Below are 17,722 nucleotides of genomic sequence, written 5' to 3'. Positions count from 1 at the left end.
GCTAGTGAATGGTGTGTGGGTGAGGGGGGGGGGGAGGGTGGTGAAGTCTGAGACAGCTCCCTCCCTGCATTACTAGTGAGAGGCTGGCTTCACAGACAGGGGGGAGCTGCCTGACCCTCACTCCTGACTTCCCCCATGTCCCAGCTAGTGAATGGTGTGTGGGTGAGGGGGGTGGAGGATGGTGAAGTCTGAGACAGCTCCCTCCCTGCATTACTAGTGAGAGGCTGGCTTCACAGACAGGGGGGAGCTGCCTGACCCTCACTCCTCCGGGGTATTGTGATCTTCCTGCACACAGTGCCCTATCCCTGATACCAGGGGTGTTGTGATCTTCCTGCATGCAGTGCCCTATCCCTATTAATACCAGGAGTGTTGTGATCTTCCTGCATGCAGTGCCCTATCCCTATTAATACCAGGAGTGTTGTGATCTTCCTGCATGCAGTGCCCTATCCCTGATACCGGGATGTGTGCAAGAAGATCACAACACCCCCGGTATCAGGAATAGGGCACTATGTGCAGGAAGATCACAACACCCCCAGTATCAGGAATAGGGCACTGTGTGCAGGAAGATCACAACACCCCTGGTATTAGGGATAGGGCACTGTGTGCAGGAAGATCACAACACTCCTGGTATTAATAGGGATAGGGCACTGTGTGCAGGAAGATCACAATACCCCTGGTATCAGGGTTAGGGCACAAGTTCTAGTCACATTGACTGATCACATTACTTGTTTTGTCAAGCTACCAACTGTTTCCATTTCCCATCCCCCATATACTGTCAGTAGGAAACTTGGTAACATGAATAAATAAGAGGGCAGCCAATAGGAATACATATTCATTCCTAAACTGACCTTAACTGACCTGAAAAGTGTCAAATTGTATCATTTTCAGTTAGTGCGCACTAACTCCCAGTTAGAGCGCACTAACTCCCGTTAGTGCGCACTAACTCGAGTTAGTGCGCACTAATCGGAAAAAAACGATTTTTAACGATTTTTTAACTAAAAAATCGTGCCTAAGACGATTTTCTTGCCCTGCCACACGATTTCTATCGTTAAGACGATATGGAAAACGATTCACATCCCTAAAAAACAGACAGTCCTTCTCCTTTTGCCAAAGGACTTCCTGCTGTAGTCACTAAATTACATCCTTTAGGTTTGAAGATAAAGCGGCTGAGCCCGCTGATAATTTACTAGCCCCAGATTTAGATGGAGATGGCAATCAGCCAGTGAAATCCAGATCTTCCTAATGTGAGTAAATTGTTTTTCCAATTAAGGAATACCTCCAGGGGTGTGCTCTTAGGTCCATCACAAAAGATAGTTGCCCACATACTCTGGTGTGGGATGTGTTCTGTCCTTCAGTTTCTTAGATGAAACTCTGAAAATCAGCAGTCTCTTTAAGCAACCCTGGGAGGAGGTCTCACCCCCTTCCTCCAGAATCTTCAGGCATAGTGGGGATCTTTTCCCAAAGCTCTTCTACCTCCTTCTCTCGATATGAGGATAGCGAGAACTTGTGCCCTCTTCCTTCCACAGCAAGCTTGGAACTCTCAGCAAAACTTACTGGGGCTGTGCTCTGCATCCTACTGACAAAACCCAGTCACAGCAGCTTCCTCTATGGCTGTACCATTCTCTGAGTTAGAGACCTCTTCTGTCTTAGACCAGGGTATTCGTTTCCTTAGTATGGACATACAGCTGCTGAGGTAAGAACTACAGTTCCTCATGGTAAAGCACTTTTTTTTATTTTACACTCCTGCACTGAGGGTGTGTCTCTCCCCTCTCCAGAAGCCCAGGAGGTCAAGGAGTCAAAAGCCTTTTCTTTCACCCCAGATGTAACCTTTAAAGTTAGCAAGGTCAATGCGTCGTGTTGCTGAATCACTCATAGGAAAAAAAGAACAACTTTACAAAAAGGATGAAGGTAGTGCTGACTAGAAGTAAAAATCTGGAAGTCTGACGTAGACCAAGTAGACATTTGAAAACTTCTTCTCTTATATGTAGTTCCCCTTAAGTGAAGTCCATGATCCTAGCCACCCCGCACCATGCTAACAGGGTAAGCATAGTTCTCCTGCTTGTACCATGGGCTTCAATATCCTGTATGATGTTTGAAAACTCTTGTAGAAAAATGAATGAACACTGCTCTTTTTACAAAAAGCAATTTGCCATTGATTAATGGATGAAAAGAAAAACTTTTGAAAATAGGGCCCAATGTCTAATCTGTGCAATTTTATTTTAAGGACTTTATTAATGAACGGCTGAAGAAACTTGGTGGGAACACCCCATTTAACTTGTTCATAAAGAAGGAATTGGATCAGCTCATGTCTCTTCTGTCAGAAGTGAGGAGAAACCTACAGGTGAGTCAGAAAAAGGAGCCTAAACACTGCTCTTGGGCTCAACAAGAAAAGAAAGAACAACCTGGCCCTCTTTGTCATGTTATTTCAACATTCCCAGTATTAATGTAAGCTTTGAAGAAAACCCAATAGTTTTATCTACAGTGGATTATATGCAATAATGTGGTAGACAAAAATCCAAAACAGAGGAGGGCTAGCTAATGGAATGGTTTATAGAGAAAGAGGTAAGGGTTAAAAAGAAATCAAGAGAGGTTTGCAGAGCATCATATTAGAAAGTTATGTGTACAAATCTTTGAAGTCTTGTTAACAAAATCACTGACTACAGACAGGGCCGGATTTAAGATTTTGGTGCCCATTTGACACTGTGCAGGCACACTGGCCTAAAGTAAATGGTCTGGATATTTTGTACCTTGAAAAGGTGGTGCCCTAGGCAGTTGTCTGTGTTGCCTATGCCTAAACCCAGGCATGCCTGTAGGCCATATGGTTGCAATTGCAAATCGGGAATAGGATGTGACCATTCCAGGCTATAATCTCTTCAGAAGAGGCAGAATAGGGGAAAAGGGGGGGATGGGGAAGAGTTTACATTAGGGACGCAATAGTGGCCACTGAAATACATTGAGGGTACTATACAAACCTCTGATGTTGGAAAAAAGATGGATTCTGATATGTTGAGAGAAATTATAAGCTTGTAGACTAGCAAAACCTACCAGATATAGATTCAAACCTATCTGCTACAGCTTCAGCTATGAGTAGAGAAGTCATGGATGCCTTTTAAGAGGCATTCTTCAGGCAACTAGTTGGCGAGTTGATTGGATTTGGTACTAAGAAATGGAGACTATGTCCACTGACATCTTGATAGCAGAAAATTTAGAGTCTAATGATTATAAAGTGTAGTCAAATACTCAGGGCTGGCACATCCATTAGGCAAACTTCAGGGGTCGCCTAGGGCGCCAAGTCATAGGGGGCATCAAAGAGGAGCCAAGTGGTGCCGCAAATGGGGCCTATCCCACCCGTGGCAAAGAGAAATAGAGACTGTGTGCGGCCCTGAGAAGCACACAGTTGGCGCCGAAATGGGGAGGGGGAGGCAGCGCAAAGGTCGCCTAGGGCGCCCAATACCCTTGCACCAGCCTTGCAAATACTGGACTCAGGTCTTAAGTAGTAGTAATAGTAGTAGATCTGAACTGAGCCATACTAGGATAAGGATCCTCGACTTCCTTTTGACTCTAAGATGATGAGTGATTGTGTAGAGGAAGCCCTATCAGAAAATCAGGATCTGAAACGTTCAGTGTAACTATGGACAGCAATAAAAAAAGAAGGTAATAAATCTACTGTATATATAAGGCAGATTAATAAAGGGAAAAGACACCAATATGGTTCTCTAAGGAAGAAGCAGAAATTGTAAAAGCAAGGAGACTAGCAATTAGAAAATATTTTGAAACTTCTGGTAATGACGGAAGTCTGAAGAGATGTGTATTGGTGTGCTCTGGGGACCCCCCCCCCCCCCTCCGAAATAACCAGCTACAGCTTTGTGCTTTGGATTTTGATTAAACTAAATAAATGTTGGAGAAGCAGTGGAACTAGATGGACTCTTTCACAGTTTGGAGACATGGAGTGATGAGTGCAAAGTCTGGGAAAGCGGCATGCGAAAAGGGAAGGCTTATGGATTCCAAGATGGTGATGGAATCACCTCGGCCTATAATGGAAAAAGTCATGGCAGTGGTTTCAGAAGAGGTTATACTCATTATTTCTAAAAGTGTCTCTGTGGCATTAGTGGACAGGCTGTCCAAAATTCAATCCACAATAGACGAAATCAAACAGGGCTTGGATGCACAAGGCCTGCATTTGTCGGAAGTGGAGAATCAAATATCAGCCTGAGAAGATCATACAGGTCAAGTGGATGTACATATTGCCACCCTCCAAAAAGAAAATGCAGAATTGATGGCTAAAATTGAAAACCAAGAAAATAGGAACCAGTGGAACAATTTAAAAGTAATTGGTCTTCCGGAAACATTAAAATAAAGAGATCTGCCTCACTTGTTCAAAAAATGACTCCCAGGGGCGGTAGATTTACTTTCTTGGCCACACTTTACAACATGCAAATGAGCGCATAGGATAGGGCTGGTGTGGGAGAATGACAACGGGCCAAGACCGGTAATAACCCATATTTTAAATTGGGCTGAAAATACTAAATTTTGAGTGTTTATCATGCTAAAGGCTCTGTCGAGTATGATGGGACTAAGATCTTACTATTTAATGATTATTTGGCTAAAGTGGCAGTGCTCTGAGCTACATATAAATGGGATCTGCTCCACAGTGCTTTTTCCTGCAAAGCTCCAAATCCAACATGTGGGCAAGATACTCTTTTTGTCAGACAAGAACAAATGCACAAATTCCTCTAAGAGCTGCAAAAGTAGTCGGAATTACAAACATGCACATTAGAGACATTTTTTATTTATTTATTTAACTTTTTTATATACCAACATTCAAGACGGTGGTCCCATCATGCTGGTTCACAAGAAACAGGGGTGTAATTATAATAAACTTTACCATTTAAACAATAGTGCAGAAAAGCAGTTACATATAACAAGGAAAACAATAACTTGGAATGAGAAGGGAAATGAAGATCAGATAGTTATATATATGTATAAATAACATTGTAAGAGGTGGCTATTAACGCTAATACTAGCGGAGCGTGTTGAATGAAGGGAGTTAGATGGAGTTGGAGTTAGGAAAGGCCTGCGTGAACAGCCAGGTTTTGAGACATGTATATTCTTTATAGAGAATGATTGTACTGGGTGCAGGATGGAACATTTCTTTGAGATGTGAATGTGCACACAGGAATTTTCAATCAGGCTGTTGAGTCTGTGTATGTGAATCCATATGCAGCCATTAAACAAGTTTGAGTTACTTTTAAATGCATCTTAGTCACAACAGCCTATCACCACGAATATTGGACCACGCTATAATATGCATAGTAAGGGGGAGACTACTGTGCCACATCCAGACACTTTGCAAGTCGTTGCCCAATTAAGCCGGGAAACTCCAGGACCAAGGTCTGATGGGAGATGCCTTCCTAAATCATCCCTGCACCTCTCCACTCCTACTGGAACCGGTAAGTCTTTCTCTTGGGGACATTCACCTTGATACTCTTGCCTTCCTGGATACCGGCACTGGGGGCAGCTTTGGTCATGAGGCCTTGGTCTATCACTACTAGATACTCCACTCTCAAATTCCTCCATATATGGAGAACCTCTGCCTGGGCATGTTACAAGAGCCACCGCTCCCCTTACCATGCACACTGGTATCATGCATGGGGAGCAGATCAGTCTTTGTCTTGCCAAAAGCAAACATCTTAGACCTGCCATGGTTCATGCTACACCAACCTCATATTGACTGGGCACATTACAGATTGGGAAATGGAGCCCTCACTGTCATGGGCAATACCTCACCAAGGTTTCTTCAATGGTGTCTCTGTCTCAGACTGCCATCGCAATACACAGAGTTTGCAGATGTGTTTAGTAAACAGCAGGTAGAACTCCTGCTGTCTCATTACTCTTACAACAATGCCATTGATTTGGTTCCTGGCAAAGTACCACCCAAGGATAGAGTATACCTGCTCTTTGCCCTAGAGACTGAAGCTATGACCAAGTATATTAAAGAAAACGTGGACAGAGATTTCATTTGCCCATCCTCATCACCTGCAGGGGCTGGATTATTTTTTGTTGGGAAGAAGGATGGGTCGCTACGTCTCTGAATTGACTATCATAGTCCTCTTCCTTTTATCTCTGATCTCTTTGACCGCCTTCAGGGTGCACAAATATTTACCCAGCTGGATCTTTGGGGGGGGAGGCATATAACATGATCAGGATTTAAGAAGGAAATGAATGAAAGTCCATTTAATACCCGCAACAGACACTATGAATACCTAGTGATGCCCTTTGGTTGTGCAACACTCCTGCAGTCTTCCAACTTATGGTCAACGAGATCTTTCAAGGCCTTCTCTAGTCTCATGTAGTAGTTTACCTGAATGATATCCTGGTCTTCTCTAAGTCCTTGTCGGAGCACTGACATCATGTGAAACAGGTCCTTCAGACTCTGTGAGCACCACCTCTATGATAAGTAGAGAAGTGCACCTTAGAACAGGAAGAGCTTCCCTTCTTAGGATACATCATGTCTCGCCAAGGCCTGCTCTGTGGACTCCAACAAGTTAAAAGCCATATTTGAGTGGCCCCCAACCTGAGGGCCTCAAGGTGCTGCAGCCTTCCTGGGATTCGCAAGTTACTATAGGCAATTTATTTATGATAACTCCACTTTGGCGGCCCTACTCATTGCCCTTATCAAGAAGGGTTCAGACACCAAGAATTGGACCCCTGATGATATTCAAGCCTTCAACAGCCTCAAAGAGGAGTTCACCCATGATCCGTGCCTACACCATTCAGACCCTTCCAAGCCGTTCATCCTGGAGGTAGATGCATTTACTCTTGCAGTAGCACCGTCCTCCTACAGCATAGTTCTAATGGTACTCTCATGACCTGTTCCTACTTTTCAAAAAAATTCTCTCCTGCAGAGAAGAACTACACCATTAGAAAGCGAGAGCTAACAGTGGTCAAACTAGCTTTAGAGGAATGGCAACATCTGTTGGAAGGGGCCAGATATCCAGTGACAGATCACAAAAATTTGGAACCCTGGCACAAGCACAGCAACTGAATTCACGGCAAGCCCATTGGTCCCTGATTTTCGATTGGTTTGATTTTGAGTTGCGATACCATCCCTCTGAGAAAAACCATTGACCCAATATCCTCTCATGCTCCTTCAATAGTGAAGGCTCTCTAGAGGGTCCATGACATATCATAGACCTGCAAAAATTGTGATTGCTTCCACGTTCACAGTTCCTCCTGGGAAGACTGTTGTTCCCCTGCAGTTACGCCAGAAGATTCTTCACTGGGCTCATGACTCTTTGCTGCCGGGTCACCCGGGTATCACCCAAACCTTGAAGATAATCTTCTGATACTTCTGGTGGCCTCAGATGAAGGTGGACGTGAAGTGGTACGTAGAGTCTTGCCCCACTTGTGCAATGAATAAGAGTGTGTGAGCTTGACCTTGAGGGTTTTACAGCAGCTGCCAGCCCTCAAGGAACACTGGACCCACTTGGCTACTGACTTTGTTGCTGACCTTCCCCTCTCTAGTGGCAACACCACCATATGAGTGGTGATGGATCAATTCTGTAAGATGGCACATTTCACATCCCTCCTGGGGCTCCCGTTAGCACCTGAATTAGATCAACTCTTTGTTCAGCATATCTTCTGCCTGCATGGACTTCCCCTTCACATTTTGAAAGATCAGGGAGTGCAGTTCACAACTCAGCCTACCATCCCCAGAGCAATGGACAAACTGAGCGAGTAAACCATAATCTCAAACTATGTGAAACAATGCTAGGATAATTGGGCATCTCTACTCCCATGGGCTGAATTCTGCCAAAATAACTATGTGAGTAACTCCACTGGGTTGTCACCCTTCCACATAGTCAGGCCTATCCTGTAAAGTGCGGCCGCGTTTACCCTGCTCCTAAGCCGTTTTTAACTTCGTTTTCGGCCGCGTTAGCCCTTCCTGCGATCCCGAATCCCCTTTAACCTACTCCTACCGCGTCCTAAATTCCCTGGGCAACCCCTTCCGCCCGCGGCATGCATATTGCATGCAAACGAGCGAATTAGCGCGATATTGCATGCAAACGAGCGAATTAGCTATTCACCTAGCATCCCGTAACCCGCGCCCCGACTAACGCTACCTTTCCCTGCCGTTTTGTCGCGCGTTTAACCTGCAAACTTACCGCCTACCCTGACCCAGGCGGTAGAGGCATGGGTAAGGGTAGGTGGAAAGCTTTCCCCCAGCCCCCGCTCACCTGCCCCCGCCGCGATCATGGGTGCCGGTCTCCGTGGCAGCCCCAGGCCTCTCCCCTGCTCCCGAAGCCAAAAAAAAAAAAAAAAAGCGAAAAAAACGTTGCAGCCCCCCTCCGATGTCCGGACTGGGGCTGCCACGGAGACTGCAACGGCAAAGCGACTTTTCAGTGTCCCCCCTCCTCTCGGAGCAGGGCGCGAAAAGCCGCCTTGCTCCGGGAGGAGGGGGGACACTGACAACGGCGAAGACAGCGGCGAAACGACTTTTCAGTGTCCCCCCTCCTCTCGGAGCAGGGCGGAAAAGCCGCCTTGCTCCGGGAGGAGGGGGGACACTGACAACGGCGAAGACAGCGGCGAAGCGACTTTTCAGTGTCCCCCCTCCTCTCGGAGCAGGGCGCGAAAAGCCGCCTTGCTCCGAGAGGAGGGGGGACACTGACAGCGGCGAAGCAACGTACTTTTCTGAAGCCATCATCAGGAACACATGCGATCGTAGCTCCTCCTGATGAAGACAAAGATGGCCGCCTGCACGGGGAAAGCGTGCAATTGGCCGCTGAAGACGTTATGTCGTGACGTCATGTCTTCAGCGGCCAATTGCACGCTTTCCCCGTGCAGGCGGCCATCTTTGTCTTCATCGGGAGGAGCTTCGATCGCATGTGTTCCTGATGATGGCTTCAGAAAAGTAAGTTGCTTCGCCGCTGTCAGTGTCCCCCCTCCTCTCGGAGCAAGGCGGCTTTTCGCGCCCTGCTCCGAGAGGAGGGGGGACACTGAAAAGTCGCTTCGCCGTTTCTCCGCCGCTGTCTTCTGGCTTCGCCGGTGTCCGGGCTGAGGGAAAGCTTCGTCGCTGTCAGTGTCCCCCCTCCTCCCAGAGCAAGGCGGCTTTTCGCGCCCTGCTCCGAGAGGAGGGGGGACACTGAAAAGTCGCTTCGCCGCTGTCTTCGCCGTTGTCAGTGTCCCCCCTCCTCCCGGAGCAAGGCGGCTTTTCCGCCCTGCTCCGAGAGGAGGGGGGGACACTGAAAAGTCGTTTCGCCGTTTCTCCGCCGCTGTCTTCTGGCTTCGCCGGTGTCCGGGCTGGGGGAAAGCTTCGTCGCTGTCAGTGTCCCCCCTCCTCCCAGAGCAAGGCGGCTTTTCGCGCCCTGCTCCGAGAGGAGGGGGGACACTGAAAAGTCGCTTCGCCGCTGTCTTCGCCGTTGTCAGTGTCCCCCCTCCTCCCGGAGCAAGGCGGCTTTTCCGCCCTGCTCCGAGAGGAGGGGGGGACACTGAAAAGTCGTTTCGCCGTTTCTCCGCCGCCGTCTTCTGGCTTCGCCGGTGTCCGGGCTGGGGGAAAGCTTCGTCGCTGTCAGTGTCCCCCCTCCTCCCAGAGCAAGGCGGCTTTTCGCGCCCTGCTCCGAGAGGAGGGGGGACACTGACAAGTCGTTCTGCCGTTGCTTCTGCGCTGTCGCCGCCGTTGCTTCCTGGTATCTGTCATTTCAAATGACATTTGAAATGACAGATACCAGCGTGGCGTGAAGCCTTAGGCCCGCGCACCCAGGATCCTGTATAGGCGCTCTATCCAGTATCCTGGTTGCGCGGGCCTAAGGCTTTTCGGACGCGGCTTACATTTACATATAATTAGGCTTCAGGATCGAGCAGTAGGTGAGCTGCACTGTGCGGGCGGTAACCGCGGGTGCCGTAGGCACTAATGCAGCTCTTCCTACCGCTCGGTACTGGATCACCCTGACTGCATCATTCCCGTACACTCAAGCCTGTCCCAATTTTGGCCCTTTGCCCTGCAGCTAATCTGATGGGGCAGGGAATCTGGGAGTTCTGGCAGAAGACACATCATCTCCTAGAGCAAGCTGCAGAGCAGTTCAAGAGACAAGCAGACAAGAAACGTCATCCAGCACCTCAACTTCACCCAAGAGACTAGTTTGACTCAGTATGAAGAATCTGCGATTGAAGATGTGATCTTTAAAGTTTGCATGTGATTCGTGGGTCCATTTCCCATTGAGCAACAACTGGGTCCCATGGCCTACAAATTCAAATTACCAGCATCTTTATGGATTCATGATGTCTTCCATGTATTTCTGCTGAAACCTGCAATTCTCTCTTGGCCGGGCAGACCGCCCCTCCAGACTACCGTAGTTGCTACAGAAGACACTCAATTCAAAATCCAGGAGCTCTTGGATTCCTGAAGGGAGGACGGGATACTGTTAAGATTCACTTATCTGACACTGCCAGACAGCCATGACCTCAGCGCAACAGCAATGCTGCCGAGCAAAGCCCCAAATGTGCCATGCCGCAGCTAACTCAGCTCCTCTTAAAGTGTGCGTGCACACAGTGCCTTCCCTTAAAGGGTAGGTGGTAGGAAAATCCCTTTGGCACCCTTTGACAACATCAGCCAGTTCTCACTACTTAAGGGATCACCATTGCCTTAGCAATAGGTCTCCTGTTTCACAGTGTGTGTTGCTCTTGTTCCTGGATCTTGATTGTCTCGGTGTTCTTGTGTTTCTGGTTCCTGTGCTTGTCCAGCCTTGCGACATCCTGCCCAAACCTTGGCCTGTCTCCTTCAGTCTGCTGCCTATCCTAATCCCAGCATACCCTTGGACCCTTGCTTACAAGACCATCCTAGGGACCCACCTAAGCTCTGCCGGCCGCCAGAGCCCAAGGGCTCAACCTGTGAGGGAGGCAGCTGGTATAGGTGAAGCTCCAGCATGTCCCACTATAGGGTGCATTTGCCAGCTGTCAGCATAGGCCTCGTAGGTTCACCTACAAGCTGCATCAACTGCGCCACTGCAACAAAGGCTCACACCCACGCCACCCATCACAATATTCTGCTACCAGATTAGACTATTATTACATTGTAGGTCCAAGGACCATCAGATAAGATTGTCAAGACAGGCACTGCAGTACCAAACCTACCTCTTGGAGGATGTCATATTTCATCACACACAGATGTTGTTCAGCTTCTAGAAATTATGTACAAGCTTAATAAATTGCTAAGATTAGGGACACTAGTGCTGGGGAGATGCAATGTTTTGCATATCACCTGTGAAAGGTACTAGTCCTGTATAATCCTTTAGATCCAACAAGAAAATAGTTAAGATAAAAAGAGAAAGTAAGGTTATTGAGGAGGGGGACTAGCAGAAGACAGAAACCATAAATAAGTTCTTATACTTGGTATATTCAGAAGGGAAAAATAATATACTTACTATAATTCAAAAATGATGAATTTGGAGACCATCATACACAGCTACCAAACAATGTGATACGAGTGCCATCATATAATCATTGGTCACCCTGAGTCCATTCTTGACCAATACTTATTTTTTGTTTAAATGCAAGTAAAATGCCCAATATTTATCATGGCTTGTATATGGAAGTCCCCAAAATTATAATTTTTTTGAATTATAAGGGTCTTTCAACATAGCTGGTTATATAAGTTTTTTAGGTGATTGTATTGCTCTGCCTTGAGTAGTTCATTTAATATAGTATGATAAGTGATTCAGGCCATGATCTTGGTATAGGCCTATGTATAGGAGATTTTATAAATAGGTTCTCATATTAGGGTACATATACAAGCCATGATAAGCATTGGGCATATGTTGCAAAAAAATAAATAAATAAAATCATGCATCATGGTAATAAAGAATGTATTATTTTTACATTTATTATTTAGAAAGCACCACCCATGTTCTGCATATAGGGTATACTTAAAACAGAGTGAATTGTGTTTAGCACCTTATTTTATCTAACAATGGAAAGGCAAACAGCACAAACCTTTCAACGAACCTACCACACAGGGTTTACATTTAAGGGAAATTGGATGAGCTGTGCAGGATAGAAGTGTCTAGAGAGGGTGCAATGAATGATGAAGAAAAGAGGTACTGAGGGTAGCCTAGGTCTAAGGGTTAACAAAATGCTTTGCGAAAAAAGTAGGTTTATGTTCTAAGGATAAGGTATAGCAGGAGATTAAACATAAAGGCAGGAGATGATAAAAGACTGAGGGCCAAGCAGAGTACAAGGATCAAGGGTGTACACAGTGCAAGATGAGGGCTAAAATATTGTTTATTTATTTTGTACAATTTTTGTTGATCATCTACAACAGTAGTCCAGAACTTACTTACTTATATATATTTTTGTTATGTTATTTTCAAGCTTTGTTCACTGTCTTGGGTATCTTTTCAGAAAGGAGATATATAAATAAAAATACTATGCACCACATCCATGTTGTAAAATGAAAATACAGTTTTTTCTTGTTGGATTAACGTAGTTCTAACAAGCATTTTCCTTTACTTTGAAGGCCATAAAGAGTGCCACAGAGTCAGGCAACAGTTTGGGTGACCAGCTATCAGATACAGTCATGTCTGTTCTCAATGATCTGAATCACAGACGGGCTCCTGACCACTGGTGTCGGCTAGCAGGATGTATCAGCTTTCCATCTGAGTGGTCTGTTTCATCCTGGATTGGTGAAGTACAGCAGCGTGTTACACATCTGGAGAAAATTCTACATCTGGTTAGTAACATCTTATAGTTTGCTTCCTATATTAAACATATTTATTCAGAAGTGTTATGTTATATTTATATTTATAGACAGCTTTCCTTGAACAAAGCTCAACCTAAAGTAGTTTACAACAAAAATAATATAATAAATATAACGGCTCACCGCCCACGCTGCCCTGGGCTGCCACTCCTCTGCATCTTTGACCACATCTCCAGCGAGCCACTCTTCTCCTTGGTGCCAGTCAGCAGCTTGTACCTCCTCGGGTCCTGGTATCAGCAGGCCTTGTCTCTGATGGGGCTTCAGGGTTCCCCTTAAAGGGGGTTGGGGTGAAACCGCCTCCCCCCAATCCCAAGATAGTGCAAAGAGACAGTTTTCTTCAAAAACAGTTTATAAGGCAATTCAAATGTTCATTACATTCAGTCCTTCACCAGCCCCCACCTCCACCAGTTCCTGGGAGCTCAGTGCTTGAACCTTTAGCACTGCCTCCAGGTTCTCCAGCTCCCCTGTGGCTGGTGCTTAACCAGTATTACTATTGTAAGTCAAACCCCCTCTTTTAAGCCTTTAAACCCAACATGATCTTTAAAGCCCTTCCTCCCCACCTTCCTTTAAGGTATCCTTTGCAAGCTTCTCCCTTACTGATCACTCAGTATCCATTACGGAGCCGAAGGATTCCTCGCCCCCAGAACCTACCTCCATCTCTTCCTCCTCCTGTTCTGAGGAGCTAGCCTTTTCTGGCCATTGCCACCATGCCGGCACGCCCCCTTCCTCCAACTCCATCGATTCAGCTGTGTCTGACTCGTTATCCTTTAACTCTGCCACCTGTTCCCCCATCTTGCTCTACCCATGGGTCAGGTGGTGGTTCTAAGAACCTGGGAGTTGTAGTTTTTCCTTTCTTCGGCAACGCCCTCTGCTGTCTTCCTCTGGTACTATCTGACTTCCTCTTATGCTTCTGGGGCTGTTCCTGACCCCGGCAGTGCTGCACTGCATCACAATATAGAAACATGACAGCAGAAAAAAGACTGTAAGGCCCATATAGGCTGCCCATCTGCCCAATTAATGTAGCTTTATGATTCAATCAATCCTTTAGAGCTCCTCTGTATTACAGCATTACAAAATTGCACTGACCAGACTTAAAACCTATTCAAAGTTTCTGACATCTCAGAATGTATGCTGAAATGCTAGAATGTATGTAAAAGGTCAAAATGTATGTTAAGGTTCAACACTGAGTTTTGCTTTTTTTCTTCTGACTTAATTTACAAGAAATAGCAAATTATAATGTCAACCAATTAGGAAAATGTTATACAAACAAATTAACTCATTGGTGTGTAAATTTTAGGTGGTGGCCTATGAAATATACTGCTTCAATAACATTCTCTGAGACTGTTCCTGATTTGCCTTGCTGGTAATTGCACTCTCCTGGAATATTCCAATAAAAGATCTTTCTCTTGTAGCTGCCGGTGTTGTATTTATTTATAGTTCATAACAGCATCTTCTTTATTAAAACACTGATTTTATATATTATGCTTTATTTATCTCCTTAATTCGTATTCCTGACAGGGCCAAGAAAAAATGCCAACATATTGGCTTGGAGCATTCAGTAACCCTAAAGGTTTATTGTCAATTCTAAAGCAAGAAACCATCCGTCGTCATTCAGAACAGACAGGAAACATGGAATCCATAATACTTAGAACAGAGATAACCCAGAGAGACAAAGACCATGTAAGTATCATAAGTATTGCCCATGACAAAGCAGACTGTCACTTCTGGAAAAGCAGTATTCTATTCTTTTGTAAAAAATAACTGTTTTCCCAAATTGTGTGCCAAAGGACCTCCCTGTAGGAGGGAGGTTAAGTTTTTTCCACAAACTGTTGGCCACTGAGACAGCTAGGTACATTAGATTGTTAGAGATAGTAACAGATTGTGACTATTGGAATTCCGTCCAAATCACCCATCCAAAAGAGCATTCAAGCTCATAATTCAGCAGGAATAGGTTGGAAGTCTGCCATCTTGCAGACTAAAGTGATCAAACCTATCCCATTGCAGGTGGGTATTTTACTCCAGGCACTTTCTGGTTCCCAAATAGACTATGGGAGAATTCAGAGTGATCCCAGACCTAAGGGCCTTTAATAAATTTCTTCAAAGATGAAATGTTCAAGATAAGCTCCCAGGGTTCTATCATTCTACTTCTAGAGAAGGGGGAGCAGGTTATGTTCTCTGGAGCTAAATAAAAGTCCTACACCTGAGCAGAGCCACATCCATGTCACAAGAATTTCCCCACGTTTCTGGGGAGGATACAGCATCTTCAGTACCACATTCTGCCTTTTGGCTTAGCTTCAGCTGTGTGGGTCTCATTGAAATTCATTACAGTTGTCACAGTCTGCTGGCACAGACTAGGGTGCATGATTTTCCATACTTAGATGATAGTCGGGTCAAGAACACATATTAAGCAGAGAAGGACAAATCAGTGCAGGCCTCCCACTGGGTGTTATCATCAAAGCTCAGGGACCAGGTCCACTTCCAGATAGACTTACTTCATAATCACGAGTGTGAGTCTTCTACATTTGAGCATTTTACTGGTGTAGAAAGTTCAATCGTAACTTCTACTCTTTAAATTTTAGGAGACTTTATGAAAAACTCTAGAATTTTTGTGAAATGTGATATTTCTAAAGGAGAAGAGTCACATTATACTGTTGTTGCTCACATCTCACATTGTATTACCCTGTATTACTTGGTATTTCAGATGCAAAAGTCCATTCACTGACAAAGGAAGGATTGAAGTCCCCATTGTTTTCTGTTTGCTATTGTAAAAATCCATTTACATGTGAAATAGGTTATTTGTTATAACTGACATATCTGGCAAGACTTCATACTTCATTCAATAAAACAATGTCCCCCCTCTCCCCCTAGATACGAGACCCTCCTCAGGAAGGAATGTTTATATATGGAATTTATTTATGGGGAGTTTCTTGGAACAAGACTGATGCAGAACTTCTTGACGCACCACCACAGAAAAGTCCTTGCTCCTTACCCGTCATTCACCTGCATTGCTTGCCCATGTCAGAGAAGACTGGGGGGAACGATCTCCAGAAAGCATCTAATGCATATGCATGTCCAGTGTACATCTCCTCAGCATCTGTTCGAGAGCCTGTTCTATACCTTGACATCCACAAAGAGAATGTATTGTCTTCTCGGTGGGCTCTCCGGGGCATGAAGGCAACCATCCACCCATTCTGATCTTACTTTGCAGACAGAATTAATGGAAAACTGTTCCAAGGGACAGCAGCTACGATAAATGTGCACAGAGCCAAGATCAAATAAAAATTATTTTTTGACAAGTGATGGTGTATCGAATACATATTTTATTACCAAAATAAACTAATCCTGGCATGTTTTGGCAAGAGTAAGTGGGTACTCAAAGAAAGGAAACAAGAAGGCCTGATTCATAGCTTGGAAGATAATAATAAAAATAATTATTTTTATAGGGCTACTAGACATGTGCAGTACTGTACAATGGTAATGAGTATTCAAGTATGAGAAGTCCCTGCTCCAAACAGCTAGCATTCTGAGTGGGAACCTGAGGTACCTGAAGACATAATTTTGTGTGCAAAGCAGCTCTGTTGGAAGGTAAAAAAAATAAAAAACCTTGAACGAACTTGTATTCTTTTTTCAAGCACTGATATTTAGTCATCCTTCTGTTACCACAGTAAACATTACGTCTTACGTATTAAGAGGTACTTTCAGACACTTACGTGCACAAAAAGTGGTTTTATGCTCATAAGTGGCTCTTTGAAATAGCCCCAGTGAAAATGCTTGTAAAAGTCCGTGGAACATGATTTGGTGGGTACTTGTACACGTATACTAAAATAGACATTCTGGGGGCCAGAGTTGGATTGGCATATCCCTGCATATTTTGGATTTTTGAAGGTGTGCATGTAAATCTGCATGCCTAAAGTAGCGTAGCCTAACTTTGTGTACGTATGCCACGAGGGAGTGGGGGAGGTTCCTCTCACGTCATAGCAGATTTATAATACATAATCCACTTGGAAAATTCAGGCTAAATTCTGCAGGCAAAAAGTCTTTCAGCCTATGCGGGCTCTTTGGCTATTACCCTCTCTGTGTTACTGGCCCAACATGAAATTAATCGAAAGACGCAGAAAATGTTTGATAGCCTAAGCAGCTTTCATGGCCTATGAGTAAGAGTAAAAGAATAGATCATCAATTCTTTGCAGGTTTAACTTTTCAGATTATCAAGCAATATTTACCCTGAATATTCATTTGTGTGAATATTTTGCATATGCCAAGGAGCATATCCGAGTAACCTGTTCAGGGGGCAGGATTTTCAAACTGACCGCACTGGGACAAAATCTGCTGGCACTCTCTCCCTGCAGACTTTGCACGTACTTTTGTTTCATAACTTGCCACAGGCACAGTGTACCTGCGGAGGTTTGCACCTGCTGTCCCTGCGGACACTTTTCTCTTGGAAAATGCCACGCGTAGATTTGAAAACACAATCTAAATGCGTTATTTGTGTTCTCCCAGCTCACATGCCCCTGGCAATGCCTCCTGTAGAAGAGGTTAAGGCAGAAAGCATGCCTTTCAGCCACATTGAGGAAAGGCATTTCCGGGCAGCCAATCTGGGTATGGCTGCCTTTGAAAAATGTCCTCCCCATGAGGGCAGATGCAGACCAACTGGCCCATCCAATCTGTCCAGTTTTTCTGCAGTGGAAGATTACATTTTTTTTGTTTGTTTGTTTTAAAGCCAAGTTTCTGCAGGTCAGGGAAAATAATTCCTTCCTCTACCCAGAAATGCCATCTGCTTAAACACCTGGCTCAGATCTCAAAAAATGACCCAAACTAAAGCTTGAAAAATAGAAACAAATCACAACATAATAGATTCAGCTGTATGAAGAACTCTATGAAAAAGTGTATTTTGCAACCGTCATATATTGCCACAGTATGCTTGTTGGCTTATATAAGCCCGTGGAGCGCTGGGCTTGTCTAATCATTCTA

At 44.9% G+C, this 17,722-nt stretch overlaps 1 protein-coding gene across 1 annotated transcript in view; it reads left to right on the top strand.

Annotated features, from left to right (window-relative positions):
* Positions 1 to 16,348, top strand: part of LOC115088599 (dynein gamma chain, flagellar outer arm-like) — a 535,861-nt gene extending 519,513 nt beyond the window's left edge. The window contains exons 103-106 of the mRNA XM_029596857.1: positions 2,225 to 2,341; positions 12,512 to 12,724; positions 14,270 to 14,431; positions 15,620 to 16,348. Coding sequence (XP_029452717.1) covers positions 2,225 to 2,341; positions 12,512 to 12,724; positions 14,270 to 14,431; positions 15,620 to 15,946 — 819 coding nt within the window. The 3' untranslated portion in view covers positions 15,947 to 16,348. The remainder of the gene's footprint in view (positions 1 to 2,224; positions 2,342 to 12,511; positions 12,725 to 14,269; positions 14,432 to 15,619) is intronic.
* The last annotated feature ends 1,374 nt before the right edge of the window (positions 16,349 to 17,722 follow it).

The sequence above is a fragment of the Rhinatrema bivittatum genome, chromosome 3, assembly GCF_901001135.1.
Source record: "Rhinatrema bivittatum chromosome 3, aRhiBiv1.1, whole genome shotgun sequence".
Classification (NCBI taxonomy): Eukaryota; Metazoa; Chordata; class Amphibia; order Gymnophiona; family Rhinatrematidae; genus Rhinatrema; species Rhinatrema bivittatum.
The sequence above is the reverse complement of the archived record's forward strand: the minus strand, read 5'-3'. Positions and strand labels throughout refer to the sequence as shown.